This window comes from Heliangelus exortis, chromosome 15 (genome assembly GCF_036169615.1).
Source record: "Heliangelus exortis chromosome 15, bHelExo1.hap1, whole genome shotgun sequence".
NCBI classification, from domain to species: Eukaryota; Metazoa; Chordata; class Aves; order Apodiformes; family Trochilidae; genus Heliangelus; species Heliangelus exortis.
In genome coordinates this window covers 12,984,208-13,001,064 of record NC_092436.1, presented here as the reverse complement: position 1 = coordinate 13,001,064, position 16,857 = coordinate 12,984,208, and the positions used below count along the sequence as shown (strand labels likewise).

Sequence of the window (16,857 nt, the reverse complement as noted above, 5' to 3'; positions counted from 1 at the left end):
ATCACTTCATAAATCAGAATGTCAACATCTAATGAAAAATCTTCATGCCAAAAAAATGGAAGGCATCTTTACTTACATGTGTTTTTAAAAATGTTATATGGGCCTTTCATTTCAAGAGTGAATATTAACAGAAGATTCCACAGAACTCAAGCGTAGCAATGGGGACACTGAGTGAAGGTACATTTCTAACTGAACCTCACTTCTGGTGTTTGAAATATCCTACCTCAAATTGGGAAATTTTTTTTCAAATGGGTATACCAACTGAAGCAAAAATTTCCAGCTATCACATGAGTATGCTTTCATGATTGCCACACACTTGGGTCATAGAGTTTTAATTCTTCAAACTTTATAGCCTAATTAGCAGTTTTGTCTAGGTGTCATTTTAACTCCTGTTCAAACAATCAGAGGTAAGCTGCAGATAATTATGCTAGCCTTAAAGCAATGTTGGGTTTTGGTTTAGCTTTGAAATATAGATAATATACAGCCAGGGAAGAATTAAGGGGGAAATTTTGAGTGCTTTGTGTTGGCTTCAGTCTAAGCAATTTTGCCAGTTTCATGCTTGTATGAAATGTACGTTAAAAATTGGAACCTTGAATACTGGTAGCTTAACTTACCAGTATTTACTGTAAGAATCAAATATTGCAGAACACTTTTTCACTTAAAAAAAAAAATCTCAATTATTTCTCTGATCATCCATCTCACTGTATTGTAGCAAGGTCTGGGTTGTACTTTTTTTAAATGTAAAATGAAGATTTGCTGGAACTCTCAACCTTGCTGACCTAACTAGAGGCCTTCTCTTGATTTCTGTCAAAGGAAACCTGCTTAAGACCCAGTGTCAGTCCTTTGAATAAACTTTATACACACAATGGGCTGCACTTGCACATTCTGGTTGTTATGAAGTAATAATTAAAGTTTATACTGAGCTGCTTAAATGGTACCACTGGGAATAAACTAAAAGCTCAACAGGATTCAGGGCCACACGTGGTACAGGTTTTGGATTAGCATTTTGGTTCCAAAGGTCAACTGAGTTATTGCAGCTTCCAGTTCATGTGCTCTCTGCAGGCAAAAGCAGACAAACCAATGTGTGGCTGAACTGCAATAATTTTCTGGGCTGCTAATTCTTTCTACAGTTTCAGGCAATGCTTGCAATGCTGATGGAAATGGAGCAGGTAAGGCTCTGGATATTTGCATTAATAGATTGCTGCCATGCTTTGAATACAGCATCTGGGGAAAAGGAAACAGGATGAGAGAAACAGTTACACTTCAGTCTCTGTGAATTCCAGTCCAAAATGTTAGTTTAGTGAGCAGTGCATGTAGTCACCCAGTGATGCATTATGCTTAATAACTGATATGAACTCTGCAATAAGTTTGTATGTCTTCTGTCTAACCATAGTGATTCACAAAGTGCATGAAATGATAAATAATTTGAAAATAATGCTACTGAATTCAATGAAATACTGAAGAAATTGCTATCTTTGTAACACAACATAGTCTATTTACACATAGTTTTATAACTCTTATACTGGTGACCAAAACATTGTACAGGTTAATTTAGGGTTCTAGCCTAAGAATCCCATGTTAGCGCTTTACCTGTTTTCCTTTTGCTCTAAGCCTGAAAGGGAAAACTTCTATTTCCACTTCATTTTCTTTGTTCTGTGGTACACGGAGTTTTTCCAGCCTGTGTTGGGAGCCTGAGATGTGTGCAGAGCTGATACATTAGTGCTGCAAACAGTTCAGCTTTCCTTTGTAGATTTTTCTTCTTAATTTTAGTTATGAGTTACTGATTTTTTAGTAGAATTGTGAGATTAATGAGAATTAATTGTCCATAGCTTGTCACAAGGAAAAGCAGTGCATTTGTGTTCCAAGAAGGTAGAAACTGGCTCAAGTGGTTTATATAGGTAGACTTATTTGTCCTGTAAATGTCAGTTGTTTCTCACAGGTAAAAGTAATTTACAGTTCCATTCAATTTTTAGTAGATACTCTGATTTCTCTTCAACTAGGTTTTAATTGCTGGAGTATCAGCTGTTTTAATCAAGTGAAACTAATTCATCAGGTAAATGTGTGAAAACCATTCTTGGCTACTAATTCTTGTGCATTTACTCTAAATCCTGTTAAAACCAATGTTAGGCAGCACACAGACTGTTGATTTTGTGTTGGAAGTACCACAGTATAAAGCTTCTTTAAAGATTTGTGTAACTTGGAATACTTACATTAAAAAAAAAAAAAAAAAGTGAATTTGTCATTTTTTAAGTGTAAAATGCGGTGTGGATGATAAGTACTGCAGGCAGTGATTGCTTCCCTGAGGCAGGTGCTGTTCCACGAGGGAGGGGATTGGGGCAATTAAACCATGTTCATCGCTTTCCCCCATTCTGAAACGTTCGAAACTGTAGTATGTGCCAGAACGTGTACTCCTGCTGTCTCTTCTCAGCCCAATCAGGTGTTCTGGTCCAATTGTGCTGTTTCATTTCACAAAGAGTAGGACCTGCTCCTTCATTTTGTAGAGGTGGAAGATCACGGTTGGGGGGGGGAGGGGGGGCGAGGTGCCAGCGTTGTAATGAGGATGGCTGCAGTACCTCCACTGCTCCAGGGAGCCACACAAAGCTGTTGAAACCGGGCAGCTGCCCCCGGCCCGCTCCGACCCGGAGCTGCGGCTGCCTGGAGAGCGGTACCGGGCCCGGGCCGCCAGGGGCCGCCTTTCCCGCCCTGCGGCCGCCTTCAATCCCCGCCCCCGGAGCGCTCCTCAGCCAATCAGCGCGCGGCGGCAGCAGGCGGCTGCGTGGGTCCACCCCCCCCACACCGCCCAATGAGGGCCGGGCCCTGGCGCGCGATTCACGTCACGTCATCCCTCGCGCAGCGCCCGGCAGCCCTGCGGGTGGCGGAGTAGTGGTGGCCTCAGGCCCCGACCCTTCGGGCCCCCGCCCCGCTGCCGCCGCCATGGTCGGTCGGGAGAAGGAGCTCAAGATCCGCTTCGTGCCGGGGCGCTGCGAGCTGGTGGAGGTGAGGGGCGCCGGGGGTCCGCGGTGCGGAGGTTTTCTGCTGGTGCGCAACGCCGGTTCGGCGGGGGCCGCCGGCTGGTTTCCCCCCGTTCCGCTCGGGCAGGGCCGCTGGCTGCGCCGCCGGCCGGGACGCTCCGGGGCCTGCTCCGCGCTGCCGGAGAGAGCGGAGCGGCGGTGCCGCCGAGCGAGGCCCTGTGCCGGGCTTGCTGCTGGCAGCGGGGGCTGCGTCTCCCTGGGGCGCAGTGCTCCCTCTGCGCTCGGCTGCCGGCGGAGGGCAAGCGCCTGAGCAGCGCTCGGTCCTTGTGTGCTTCCTTTGTAAGTTACCTCCCGTGTCCTTGTTCCGCTGTGGGGCGTCGGTTATCCCAGAAGCTTTAACAAGTTCCTATCATTTTACGGTATCGGGACAGCAATCTCCATAAAGGTGGTGGTGGTGTTCCGTAGCGGGAAGCTGTGCCCGTGCAGCCCTCTGGATCCCGGCGGGCCGGTGGCATAGCAGAGATTCATTTACATAGTAGGGGCCACTGTGCAGGAATGGCACAGATGAGCACTTCTGTAGGTTTGTTGGTTTCGATTGTCACGTTTTATTGTCAGTAATGTTCAACTGGTGTAGCTGCAGCCGTGGGTGTTTGACGCTCAAGTTAAGTGCAGAACAACTTTTTGTCAATGTTAATTTGCATTCGTTTGTCAGTCCGTGACTTTAAGAAGAGCTCTTGGGTTTGATTGACTTTTTCTTACTGCAGCTGATATCAAAGCTGAATAAAGGGTTCAGCCTTGGAGTGACTGCACTGATTTTTTTACCATGATGTATGTTGCAAATTTTGTGTGAACTGATTTTACCCAACTGTTTTCAGTACTGAAATACTTGGTAACTTAAGTGAAGTTGTAATATGTTGTATAGACTGAGAGTTTAAATGACCAAATGGCTTCAACTGTGGTGAATAACAAAATTATTGTTCTTTTTAATGATAAAATCCAAGTCTTCAGGTCTCACAGTCATTGTAGGTAACCCTACAGTGAGTTGTATTGCTGCAGCCCCAAACAGGAGCTGTCTATCCAGAATTATTTGTTGTAGTATATGGACCCTATGTGTTACAGGATTTCGTTCTACTTTCAAAAGAAGTTATTTCCCTTATTTCAAATTACACAGAAGTTATCAAGTTTTCAAAAGAAAAATTGTCTTAATTAGCTGATAGCTTTTGTTTTTCTCTCATGCTGTGGAAGTAAAAGAGTTTCCCATTTAAGTTTTATTTTCATTATCTTCAAAACCATGTTTAAATACTTGACTAGGTACAGTGCCAGTGTTTCCAGAGGTTTGTGTGCCACGAAACACTCCAAAACTCATGTGGCAAGGAAAGGTACATAATACAGTAGCAGAGACTGTTGCCTTTCAGAATTTTAAAGAAAAAAAAGGTAATAAACAATAGTAGAAAGCAAACTTTTTCTGCTCTGGTTTCCCTAGGAAGATGTTGATATTCCCAGTAGGCGAGTTTTGATTACTGGTGCTACAGGACTTCTTGGCAGAGCTGTGTTTAAAGAATTCAATGAAAATAATTGGAATGCTGTTGGTTGTGGATTCAGGAGAGCTCAGCCCAGATTTGAACAGATAAATCTTCTGGACTGTATTGCTGTTCATGACATAATCCATGACTTTCAGGTAGGTTTTGGCCATGTGAAGTTGATGGATATGGTTCTTCATACATCTAGTAAATCGGTTAATAGTACTGTTCTGATACTGAGCTCATGTGTTTTTAGTGGGGCTAATGCTTTGGCAGAGTTGCAAAATTTATGCCTACCTTTTCTGCCAAATCTGGAGTGTAAGTTTGCTCTGTAGATACACATAGTTCTGAACCTTCTGACTGCAGGTAACAGCACTACATGTCAGCATGCTTGCATTGACAGTTGAAAGAAAAAGACAAATGTGAGTTATTGGCACAGTAATTAGAAGCAGTTCTTTTGAAGTTCAAGCATACTTGGATAGAACAGTAGTAACTGTATGTCTAGTTTACAGTGTGGCAAGAAGTTCACTGTTATTTCAATCTAACTTGCATGGCAAATATGTAAAATGTGAAATACATTATGCTGGGTGCCATCCAGTGTTAATAGTCTGTCTCTGTCAAATAAGCTATGGGTAAATGACTTACTAATAACAGTTCAGCTAGCTTTTGAAGTGCTAGGGTGAATGGGTGTAAGATGTATATTGTACTACTGTTGTATCTTAGATTATTATCCAAGTTAAACCCCGCAACTTAAATCTTGCTGTAAAATCAAAGCTACTGAAGATCATAGTTGCAAAATTAATAATATTTTTGGGTACCTTGAAGCAGCATGGTTCTATCTTTCTTCCTAAGGAAAACATAGTCTTCAGAATGCTATGATAAAAATGAATGCTACTACTTTTATTAATTCTCACAACTTAGTGAAATGCCTTTTTAGATGAGGGAAATAATTACTAGAGTTAGGGGGCAACTTCAATGTCCTACCAATTTTTGTTGCTTAACATTACTCTTTAATTTCCAGCCTCATGTTATAGTGCATTGTGCAGCTGAGAGAAGGCCAGATGTTGTAGAAAGTCAACCAGACGCTGCTTCTCAGCTCAATGTAGCTGCTTCAGGGAACTTAGCAAAAGAGGCAGGTAAGGTGATCATGTATTGGATTTGGTTTCTTGTTAAAATAATGCATTTACTTTACTAGGACATAAATATGAGTTAGTTGAGGTGCTGAATGGTTTGGTTTTTTTGTCAGTGTGCCATCCATTTTCCTTAAGGGTAGCATACATGTCAATGTGAAGGAACAGTGAAGAGAAAAATGAGAAAGAATGAATGGGGCTAGAAGATGAGGTCCTTCATAGATTTGTTTAAAGGTTTATTGGGATTGCAGGCAAGGAATTAGTTAAAAGTGGCTCTGTATGAATGTTTTATTTCTAGCTGGAGTTGGAGCGTTCCTCATCTACATTAGCACAGATTACGTGTTTGATGGGACAAGCCCTCCTTATAAAGAGAATGATGTACCAAATCCCCTGAATTTATATGGTAAATCCAAACTGGAGGGTGAAAAGGCAGTCCTGGAAAATAATGAAGGTAAGAATACACTCACACAATAGATGCTTATCATTTTTACTTAATGGCATAGTAGATTAAGAGATGCATAAGTGAGCGGTAAAGTTGCAAAATTACTGAAAGAAGATTTAGCAAATAATGTGACAAGGAGTCAGTTTCCTTGCTCATAAAAGTCTGCTATTTGTTACCCGTTGACTGACGCTTTATTTCTTGTCCTGATCTCCAGTTGTGTTACTGTACTTTGCTGATGGACATTGACAAATCTTTGTCTGCTGGGAATCAGCTGTTCATAAGGAAAGCTCAAATACATTGTCAGTACATTGTAATGGTACAAGCTTTATCACCCTTAATATATACGTTCCTGAGGAGGATATTTTGAAATTGTTCTAAATGCATGTCTTCCTGAAGGGAAAAACAGACTTGTGATTCCATAATAATGCAACTTTTGTAAATGTTGTAAAACAACAACTTTGTTGTTACTCTTTTGGTTTCCTTGCTGATCTCTTCTTTTACTCTTATTACATCATCCACCAGGCCATCCATTCTATTTTTACTCACCTAGCTTACCACACATATCAAGTTCTTTCTTGGCACACTTTCTAAAGGTTTAGTAACATATTTTTGGTTTTAAACAAATATATTTTTTTATTTATTATTTAAATATTATTTAAAACCTGCATTCAAAATATACAAATATAATTTTTAAAATTCTACTTCATACGGGAAAAAATCTTGGGAGCTGAGCTTGTTCATGTAAAACTCTTTTCTTACATAAAAGAGAGTTTTCGTTGTTTCTAGTTAGTACCCTGTCAGTTTCAATTCACAGATTCTAAGGAGAGTAGCACTTCATTTTTTCAAAGAATTTGAGGAAAACAGCCTCAGAGCACTTGCACAAGAGGTTTTTGTTATGTCAATATGATAGCTGCCCTGTGATTCTGATCTGCCTAACCGAGGCAACAATAGATAAATTGGTGTGATAGTCTTTCAGTAAGCAAATGCATACTGTATTCTTTAAATGATAGGCCTTAATGTAGGTTTGCCATTAGTAGGAAGATAGAGACTTTCTAAAAAATACTTTTATAGGAAAACTCATAATTCAGTAAACAATTTTAAAAAAAGTTGTTCACTTCTCACTTAAATATCATCTCTGAATTTGACTGTGATGCTGTTTGCTCCCTCTTTTAGATTGGTAATGAAGATAAGACTGCACCACATTCAAGTATGTGTGGGTATCTTGCTCGATCCTTCCCCCAACTCAACACTACAGTTTTGTTTCATAATTTTTCTGAGCATGATCTGTCAGACACTAGCAGGTTTCAGCAGTGTTATTATTAGCAGAAATAATTTCAAAGTGGTGCTGAGGAAGATCCTAGGAAATGTCAGTTCTACTGTTTCATACAAATAGAAGTATTTTACATGTTTTAGTCATCTAACCTCTAATTTGCTAGTATTGTATAGGTAGAATTCAAATGTATGTAGTTGTGTGAAAGACTTCTCTATCCATTTCTGTTGTATAATGCAAGAATGTCTACTGATAACTAAGGGGTCTTGCATGCTTTTTAAAAACATTTTACTTTGGTTCGGAGGGGACACAAGCTATATTTTAATATTCGTGCTGATAAAAGTAAAGTTTCAGTACGTCTTCAAAAGCATTGATAAACAAGTTATTGGTCTCCAAGTCTCAGCTCACTTGAGAACAAAAGGCAGGCAGTCTTTTTCTCAAATAACGAGTATTTCTGTAGTAGAGTCATTTTAACTAATATTTCAGGAGAGGAAGAAGGTATTTGCAGAGTGACTAAGTGATTGCAGAACAGTAGAATATCAGTGTGATGTTGGCATTTTTGTTGTATTTGTTTTTCATGTGTAAGTACATCTTTCAGTTTACTTTCCTGTGATGGTAATTTTTGTTTTAGCTTTTCCTTTTTTTGGTCTTTCTAATAACTGTAGCACTTTCCTACAAATATTTAAAATTGCAATGACCTGGTGACTTCCTCTTTTAATTTCAGGACTGATAGTAAATTTTTAAGTAAGAATGTCTGTATTACTTCTAATGGCTTTGTCATAGCCCTCTAGGATTTCCCCTTAAAGAGGCCCTTTGAGTCTTAGAATATATAGTAATATAGTATATTCCATCATAAAATACCCTCCTCTTAGGGTAAGCTAAGCCTGTTTAGTTTAATTTTTCCAATCAATATCTTGAAATCTAATGTTGTTTGGTACTTTATTCTGTCAACCAATTCCTCATTTGGCAAGATGTTATTCATTCCAAGGTTCATGTCTTATTTCTGGTAAATAATATTCTCCTCTATGCAGGAGGCTTCTGCATGCTGAAAGAAAAATCTTTGTCTGTAATTGATATTTGAATATGGTGATTTGTGATGGGTGGGAATTTTTGTTCTTGCTCTTATCCAGGGATGATGGGGAGTGCTGGAGTGGGGAATACATAGTGCAGTTGCTCATTTTAATTTTAAAATTTTTGTTCTAACCCAAACAGGTCTTTTTTTCTCTTGCAGTGTTAATGAAAGCTTGTTAACTTCCTGGAAATCAATGGCATAAGTGAAAATAAGTTCATATAAACTGAGTTTATGCATTTTTAATTTACATATATTAAAATTCTGAAGGCAGCCATATTATTTGGATTTACCTTGTGGTTGGTAGATGCTTATTATCCCCAACATATTTCTTAAAACTTCCATAACTCTCTTCATGTTACACAACATCCCTTGTACCAATTCATAACAATGTCTGTCTTTTAGATGCTGCAGTACTTAGGATTCCTGTCTTGTATGGAGAGGTAGAAAGACTGGAAGAAAGTGCTGTGACTGTTATGTTTGATAAAGTGCAATTCAGTAATAAATCTGCCAACATGGACCACTGGCAACAAAGATTTCCTACTAATGTCAAGGATGTAGCTGCTGTTTGCAGACAACTAGCAGAGAAGAGAATGTTGGTAAGAATTGAAAGAAACAAGCTTCTTCAAGGTAAAAAAAAAAGTTCCAGTTCATGGCTTGTTTCTGGACAACTGAGAACTGCATATAACCTGAATTATTCTTTGCATTTCTAGAACCCAGGGAGGGAGGAAAAAACTAGCTGTAATGCTACAATATCTTTACATGGCATTGCATTGATATTCTGGCATTTGAAACAAAACCAAGTGGGACAGATCTTCTGGAAATTTGTTGTGTGTTCTCAAGTGTACAGGAAAGAAATGCAAATACGTTAATATATTCTGAGAAGCCTTTTACAAGTTGCCATTTTGGACTAGTGGTGATTGAACAGAGTTCTCAAAGATGCCCTTGTTTATTGTATTAGGAACACTGAAGTGGCCAAAACAAGCCACTAGACTTGAATATTTTGTTGTGTTTATGTACCACAGCATCTGCAGATTACTACCTTTGCAAGGTAGCAAAGCCAACCTACCATCTTTATTTTTCATACATGTAACTTGGGAAAGAATTGACCATGCACATACAGTAGACATAGTTCAATCAATTTGATAGGACTTGTACGTGGTTTTCAGTTTAATATTCAGAATGTGGAGTGGTTTGTATTGGTTTTAGAGTAAGTGAATAGTAACAAATAGCCAAGTTCCTCCTCCCTGGCTATTTGACCTTGGCTGGTTGGCCAAGGTCAACTCCTCCTGTTAGTTCTACAGAACATTAGGTGTTTATGAAAAATCAGGTCAGATACATGAAAAAACAGTTTTCAGTCTCTGTCCCTAGTCAGGTGTTCTCTGAAAACGTCTGAAACATTTCTAGAACATGAGTGAGGTTCAGTAACATGCCTTTCAGGTTAGGATCTCACTGGAAGAACCTGCACATTTCTTACACAGGAATTAGTCTTAGGGCTATATGGCTGCTTTTTTCATCTGTGCTTCCTGTTTCTTCCGTAGGACCCATCAGTAAAAGGAACATTTCACTGGTCTGGCAATGAACAGATGACTAAATATGAAATGGCATGTGCAATTGCAGATGCTTTCAACCTTCCCAGCAGCCATTTGAGACCAGTAAGTGATGTGGTGTTCAACGTGTAGAAAGATGGATGTGTTTTATGATTTCAAGCAGTAGGTCTCACACTCACTACACAAAAAGCTACTTCTTATGTCTAGCACAGCAGATGATGCTGCCAGGTATCTTAACAGAGGAAAGCAACAGCTGCTTTTACCTGCTGAATTATGAGAATAGTCCATCAGTGACCAGTTGGCAATCTATAGTGTAATGGTATTTTTGCAGAACAGTTCCCCTTAGTCATGTTTAAATGCATATCTTTTGCTGTATTTTTGTCCTTAAAAAAACCCTACTGATTGACAGAACATTAACTTGAAGGTAGGAACCTGTAAAAACTTCTCAATAGCCAGATTGGTTTCTGAATACATACACTTAGGAACTTCAGATCATTTTTACTTTGCTTAAAATACCTATCCTATAGTTTTATTAACACTGAAAACTAAGGCTCCTCTTAAATACATACCAATAATGTTGGGAGAGTATAGCATGTAAATAAGATTTTTATTTATGTCCAAAACAAATTCCAAGGTTTCTGAACTTAGTAAAGGCTGGAACTGAATTATGCTTGGAAGATGGAGAGAAAAAAATGGAGAACACTTAAGTCTGAATTTCGTCTGCCCAGATCTATTTTTCTTCAAGTATATTAATCAACACATGGTTCTGGCAACATTTTAGAGCATTATTACCTTGTCATTATAGTCATAGGGTGAAAATGGGAATAAAACATAGAAAAGCATAAATGGTGAACAGTAATTGAGTGAGACACCTCATGTTATGCTGCCTGATGTATCTTATGTTGAAATGGAAGTTAACCATAAAATAAGCAAACAAAGAAACCCAAATAAAAAAAACCAAAACCCAAACAATCAAAAAAACAAACCCCAAACCTGCACAAAATAGCTGTACAGGAAGAGAAGCATGTACTGTATAGAAGGCTATGAAGGAAAAATTCAAATTTAGTATATAGAAGGACAAATATTCTTATTTCTGATTAACTTTTTGTTGTGTTGGTCTTTCTCTGTTTACTTCTTAGATCACTGACTGTCCAGTTGTGGGTGCTCTTCGTCCAAGGAATGCTCAGCTGGACTGCTCCAGGCTGGAAATGCTGGGGATAGGTCAGAGAACACCATTTCGAACTGGGATCAAAGAATCACTTTGGCCTTTCCTTGTTGACAAGAGATGGAGGCAGACAGTCTTCCATTAGTTTATAACTTTTTTAAGTAAAAGTATTGTATGTGGCACTTTTTAAAAAGAAAAATTAGTTTTGTATGAGTGTTCTTAAATTGTGACATTTATGAGTTATCATTTAATCTGGTAAACATATGGTCTTGCACTAGTGGAATTGTTAGCCTACAAAAAGTTCAGTGACAAAAACTGAGCCTATTTGGTTTCATGGATTCTTCCTTTGATTTGTAGTAGTCTAATGGTTATTCCTAGTGGTTTATGCTTCTTAGTAATCAGTACCATTTGATGCTAAGAATGACTGATCACTTGTAGATTTACTTTTGGCTGAAGTATGTTGTTGATGCTTAAGGTCTGTGCTATTTTTGTATATACCATTTCTCTTCATTAAAAGATGTGGTCAGTTAAAAAACAATTTTTTTGTTATTACCTTCTGAAGGTGATGTTCTTACAAGTTAAACTGAAGTTGGAATCTTTTGTTTTGCTTGAGCTCTAATCAAAGTGTTTTTAAAAAAGGTGAAACTTTATATTTTCAATTATCAAGTGTACTTTTTATGCTTGAACTATTTTCAGAATGTTCTGTAACTTGAATGCCTGCAGCTTCATAATTGTACCGTAAGTGGTATGCATTTATTTTAATGGTGATACTTAAGAGTTAGAAGAGGGTTGGGATGGGTGGGGAACAAATAGTTTAACCTGGCTTGTCAGGGGTGGGGGGATTGGACTTGTAGGATTTTAATTTTTTTCAGAGTGGGGGACTGTTTTGGGTTTTTGTATTAAAGCATGAAATATCTTCATCTTTTTCTTCTTTTTTGGCAGTATTTGAGATTGTGGGAAGAAGGTGTTTGTTAGTTAACACATGGGAAAGGGAGAAGAAAACTATTTCAAGAATTTGTGGCACTGTGTTGTCTTTTGCACCGACCATCAGATCTTGCACTGATGTAGCTTGTTCTGAAACAGCAAAACATATTTTGGAGGTTTGCATCGTAATAATGTAACTACAGTAGTCTAATATAAGCAAATCTTTATTCTGCTTCAGCCTTGTCCCTAAAGCTGAACTCAGTAGCCAGGTGAAGTGGAAGAATAACATGGTTTGTAAAGGTTGACTTCATTCTGAAGTTGTAGAATCATCAATATATAAAAGTTGTGAGATTGCCAGATTATTAGCAAAAGTAGGAAAAGCTGCATCTAGATGATTGTTCTGATGTTGAAATGAAGGGGGAGGAGATGATGATCAGCTTTTAATTAAAAAAAAAAATATGAGGGGACATTGGAAGATCCTCAGTCTGTTTTTCTAAGGTCAGCTTTACATTCAGTCCTTTGATTTCCAAGTGGCATATGCTAAAGATCATAATCCTGATTTGTTTTCAGTCTGAAGTTCTTATATGCACACATTAACTAATCTCCAAAATGACAATAAATGTCTGTTGCCATCATGAGAAAAAGTTGTTGATTCTTTCTTTACCATCAGGATATGTTCATCTTACTCATAAATACTTGCAATTATTCTTGAAATCTTTGTGCCCTGTCAGTGATTTTGTTTTTAATCCTCTCCCTCCCCTGTTAACTGGATGAACTACTTTTGAGTTACACCGGGTTGGATCGGTTTTTCTCTGTCAATGTGCTGCTGCCTTGGGCATGCGATAAATGTACCAGAGAAAGCTACAGAGGTTTGGAAATGTGAACCTGAAATATCCTGTGAAACCCAGTAAGAAAAGATGAAGGTGAATGTTGCTGGCACTGCCAGTAGTCCAAGTAGTCCAAGCAAATTTATTTGGTCTGTTAAGGTTTTATGATTGTGCTGGAGCAGGCAGGCAATTCGAAGTATTAAAAGCTGACAAGGCACAAGGTGAAGATCAAGAATATATTTAAGTATTCTAGCGGAAGTGGAAATAAATATTCTGAGCAGCACATGCTCTGCAGCAATGGAGCTTCAAAAGAAGGGTGTAGGTCTGAAGAACTGAAACTGCACAAACATTTCTTTGTATACAACAGGGTTTTCAGTTCCCACAGGAATACCTTGAGAAAGGAAGAGTTTGTAAAAAGGGTCCAAATGAAAGCAAAAGACTGTGTTCTTCTCAAAACAACTAGTGTAAATTGCATATCAGTGGTTCAATCCTGTGTCTATTCTGTGCTTATGAAAAAAAAATTCCTTGATAATAACTTACTGGATCCATTCTGGATTTTCTTTTTTGTTTAAAAGCAGAAAAGTGTCCAACATGAAGTTGTTGGTATCCTGGGCTTTGATGGAGAACGTGAGCAAGTTAACTGTCTGCCAGAACTCTTGGGTGGGGAGCAGCTTTCTGGAATCTGTGTGTTGTTCACATGCAGAAAGAAGGAATCTGGTGTGGGATGGGGGTTTATCCCTTCAGAGTGTGCCACTGCTGCACTTCTAAGCTGCCTGGAAGTCCTTCTGTGATCCACAGTACTAGTGGGACTTCATTTTCAGACACTTGTGAAACAGGCTGTAGACCTGGAGCAGCTCTTGCCCACTGCTGCTTCTAGCAGCCAAGTCTTCCAAGGAGATTCACTTCCCTTGCCACAACATACTTCCCTGTTTCTCATTTTCCCTCGTTACTTTTTGTGTGTAATCAACTAGAAAGAAAATGCAGAGTTCACAGCAGCTTGGTCCTGACAGCTCGGATAAATATCTGAGAGAGGGAGGAAAGGATTCTTCTGGTACTCCAGGCTTGGTGTGCTGTGCAGTGGGCTGTTAGCAGCAATCCAGAGTTTTCAGCTGTCTGACTGCAGATGGGCTGGGGATTTCCCATTCCAAAATTCAGCACTTTGCTTTCAGCAGGGGAATTAATGGGGTCTTGGGATTCTTATTCTGCTGTGGCTATTTGTGGGGAGGGTGGAAGTTGGGTGCAGCAGGGCCAGGATGGAGGGCTTTCATTGGGTGGATGTCAGTCTTTTAGAAGTGTCCAAATGGTTACAAATTCATTGTGTGTGGACCCAGGTCCCATTTTTTGGGGGGGGGCAAGGCTGTATTTGTCCCAGGAAGGTTGAAGTGCACTTGAATGGTGTCCTGGTTTGGGCCAGGATGAAGGTAATTTTCTGTCTTGTACTTTTGCTTTCAGCTCAGTCTCTTGTAAGTAGCTGGACTTGCTGAAATTAACAGCAAGTTTCTCAGTCAGTGTCTGCTGCTGGGACTGATAATGCTGGATGTTTATAGTTACTGCTAGAGACTGCTGTGCAGAACCAGGGACACTGCTCAGCTCTGAGGAACATCTTATGCTCCAGAAAGAGAAAAGGAGTAAAGACGTCACACCTGCAGCCCTCCTTTAGGGAGGAGCGGACAAGATAAATGACCAAAATTGACCAGAGTGTTCCGTTCCATGTGCATCATGCTCGGTATAAATTTGAGCGATCACAAGAGCCAAACCCCTTCCTTCCCTTCTTCCTCTTCCTCACTTGTACCCGTTTGCTGCAGCATCCTGGGAGGATTCCACCCATTCCTCTGCCTGTGGTCCTGATCCATGCCAGCCTCAATCTGTGTGTTCCTGCCTCCAGCTCCCCACTGCTGTCGACTCCAGGAGTCCAGCCTGGACTGTAACTTCTGTCCTGAATTTCCTTCTGCAGACACTCCTGTCAGATCCCTATATAAAATTACAATGTGAAAAATTAGGAATTATTGGGCAAAACAAGTTACATGTTTCAGCTGCTGAAAGGAGACATCCTGAAGTGAAACAGGTTCAAAATCCTCCTCTCTGGAAGCTTTTCTTGCTGCCCCCATGCAACTGCAGGCAGATGTTCCTGCAGCAGAGCCAAGGGTAGACCAGGACAGCTCTGTTCCTGCTCCCATGCTCCTACCTCTGCTCAGGACTTGCTGAGCCATCAGGCAATGGGTGGATCATCATCTCCCAGTCTCCAGGATCCTGAATGATTGATCAGGGTTGGCCTTTACTTCTTGAACAAATCATTTTCGCTGTCACAGTTTAAAGTCATCTTTCATAGATGTTCTTTATTTTTTCACGCACTGTCAACCCATTGAAAGGATGTTTGGGGTTCACTGCCTGCTGTCATTCTCTGTAAGCTGATGCTCGTGTTCAGAAGCTTAGAAGTGCTGCAACTCTGCAATAAATCACCATGGATGATCGTAATTAAGAAAAATTTTGCACGTGGTGGAGTCTCTCCCCCTTCTCTGCCAGACAGTGGCTGTCAGAATGCTGTGAAAGGCAGAGCAGCTTTTTAAAATGCTGTCAGAGGTGGGTGCTGCTGGCCATCTGTGCAGCCAGACAATGGGAATGCTGTGGGGGACCCACGGCACTGACTGTTGTGTTGGAGAGCCTGGAGCAGAAAGTGGTATGGTAAAGTGGGGCTGGGAGGTGTAACTGGGGTGGTCTTTGGGAGCAGAGTCCTTGGATGAAATTGGAAGGGTGGGATTGCCAGGGAGGCACAGGAGAAGTTGTCCACCTGTCTATGTTGTCTCTGTCAGCAGGTACAGAAAGGTCCATCTCAGCACATCATCTCCTAAAGCCAGGCATAATGCACTGTCTTACTGTTCTGAGGAGTATTATAGAGGCCTGAGTGGGACCAGAAGAGAAGAAGGACTTCAAATCTACTTCAGGAATTCACAGCATCTCCATGACATGACCCTGTGGATAGAAACAACCAGCTTCAGGCTTAGTCCCAGAACAGTTTGTGCTGCAGTTTGTGACGGTGCTGCACAGCTTCATCCTGTGCCCAGCTCTCAGTATGGCCTCAGTGTTCCTTTTTTTTTAAAAAAAGGAACAAGCATATGGCTTCAGCACCATTTCATCATCATGTTTCCAGAGAACCAGGTTCTGCAGGATTCCCCCAGGCTGCAAGGCCAGGCAGTGGGGCAGACCAGGGAGGCCCATGCTTACCTTCCCTTCCCATCACAGGGTTATGGGGCACCATTCCCTGGGCAGCAGCCACCACCTCCTCCTGTGCTCTGTGGGTGCTGTCCTCTCACCTTCTCTTCAATCTCTGGCTAGGCTTACTGCCCTCACCCCTTCCTTGGTGCCCCCAGCAGCAGCCTGAGCTTGGCCCGGACCTCTGAGGCCATCACACACCTCTCCTGTCCCCAGCAAGCAGAAAGGTGACCTTTCCAGGGGAGGAACTGCGAGATAACCCTGTGACTCGCAGGGTTATGTTCCCATGCCCCCAATATCTCCTTTCCTGGTATCTCCTGCCCTGTTTGGATTCCTTCAAGTGTTGACAACCATGGCCAAGGAGGGACAAGGTGTTTCTGCGATGTGGCTGCAGGTTTGGCCGTTTTAAAAAGGCATGGAGGGAGGGGACAACAGGGGAAAGAGTTTTAAAGCTTCCAGAGGGGAGATTTAGATACCAGGAAGAAATTCTGCTCTGTGAGGGTGGTGAGCCCCTGGCCCAGGTTGCCCAGAGAAGCTGTGGCTTCCCCGTATCTGGAAGTGTTGAAGGCCGTGTGGGATGGGGTTTGGAGCAACCTGGGCTGGCGGGAGGTGTCCCTGCCCATGGCAGGGGGTGGGACAGGGCCCAAGAGGAGGCAGAGAACCCCCTTTCTGTGAGGGGTGGCCGCATTCCCCCGGAGGCAGCGACATAGGGGAGGAGAGTCACGCTCTGCTCCCGTCCGGGAGGGCTGTTAGGGGGTAGGGGTGAAGCACAGAGGGT

General features: G+C 41.1%; 1 protein-coding gene across 6 annotated transcripts; it reads left to right on the top strand.

The window, feature by feature from the left end:
• Positions 1 to 1,035: 1,035 nt before the first annotated feature.
• MAT2B (methionine adenosyltransferase 2 non-catalytic beta subunit) lies at positions 1,036 to 12,686 on the top strand. Of its 6 annotated transcripts, none has more exons than XM_071759262.1 (8): positions 1,036 to 1,169; positions 4,456 to 4,650; positions 5,514 to 5,628; positions 5,921 to 6,073; positions 8,290 to 8,340; positions 8,809 to 9,002; positions 9,945 to 10,058; positions 11,093 to 12,686. In XM_071759262.1, exons 1-8 carry the CDS (start codon positions 1,140 to 1,142, stop codon positions 11,261 to 11,263), a joined length of 1,023 nt encoding a protein of 340 aa, XP_071615363.1. In that variant the 5' UTR covers positions 1,036 to 1,139; the 3' UTR covers positions 11,264 to 12,686. The 6 variants fall into 6 exon arrangements, 5 of the variants coding, with proteins under 5 accessions (XP_071615363.1, XP_071615365.1, XP_071615362.1 ...); XR_011728958.1 differs by lacking the exon at positions 1,036 to 1,169 and adding an exon at positions 2,836 to 2,997 and having other exon boundaries at positions 8,809 to 9,033; XM_071759261.1 differs by lacking the exon at positions 1,036 to 1,169 and adding an exon at positions 2,836 to 2,997.
• The last annotated feature ends 4,171 nt before the right edge of the window (positions 12,687 to 16,857 follow it).

What these genes read in the sequence shown, in the direction of transcription:
- MAT2B (XM_071759261.1), top strand. Translation starts at nt 2,935, where the DNA reads ATGGTCGGTCGGGAGAAGGAGCTCAAGATCCGCTTCGTGCCGGGGCGC. An exon ending in GAACTTAGCAAAAGAGGCAG is followed by an intron (nt 5,629 to 5,920) that starts GTAAGGTGATCA and finishes TTTTATTTCTAG; the next exon opens with CTGGAGTTGGAGCGTTCCTC. An exon ending in CCAGCAGCCATTTGAGACCA is followed by an intron (nt 10,059 to 11,092) that starts GTAAGTGATGTG and finishes TTTACTTCTTAG; the next exon opens with ATCACTGACTGTCCAGTTGT.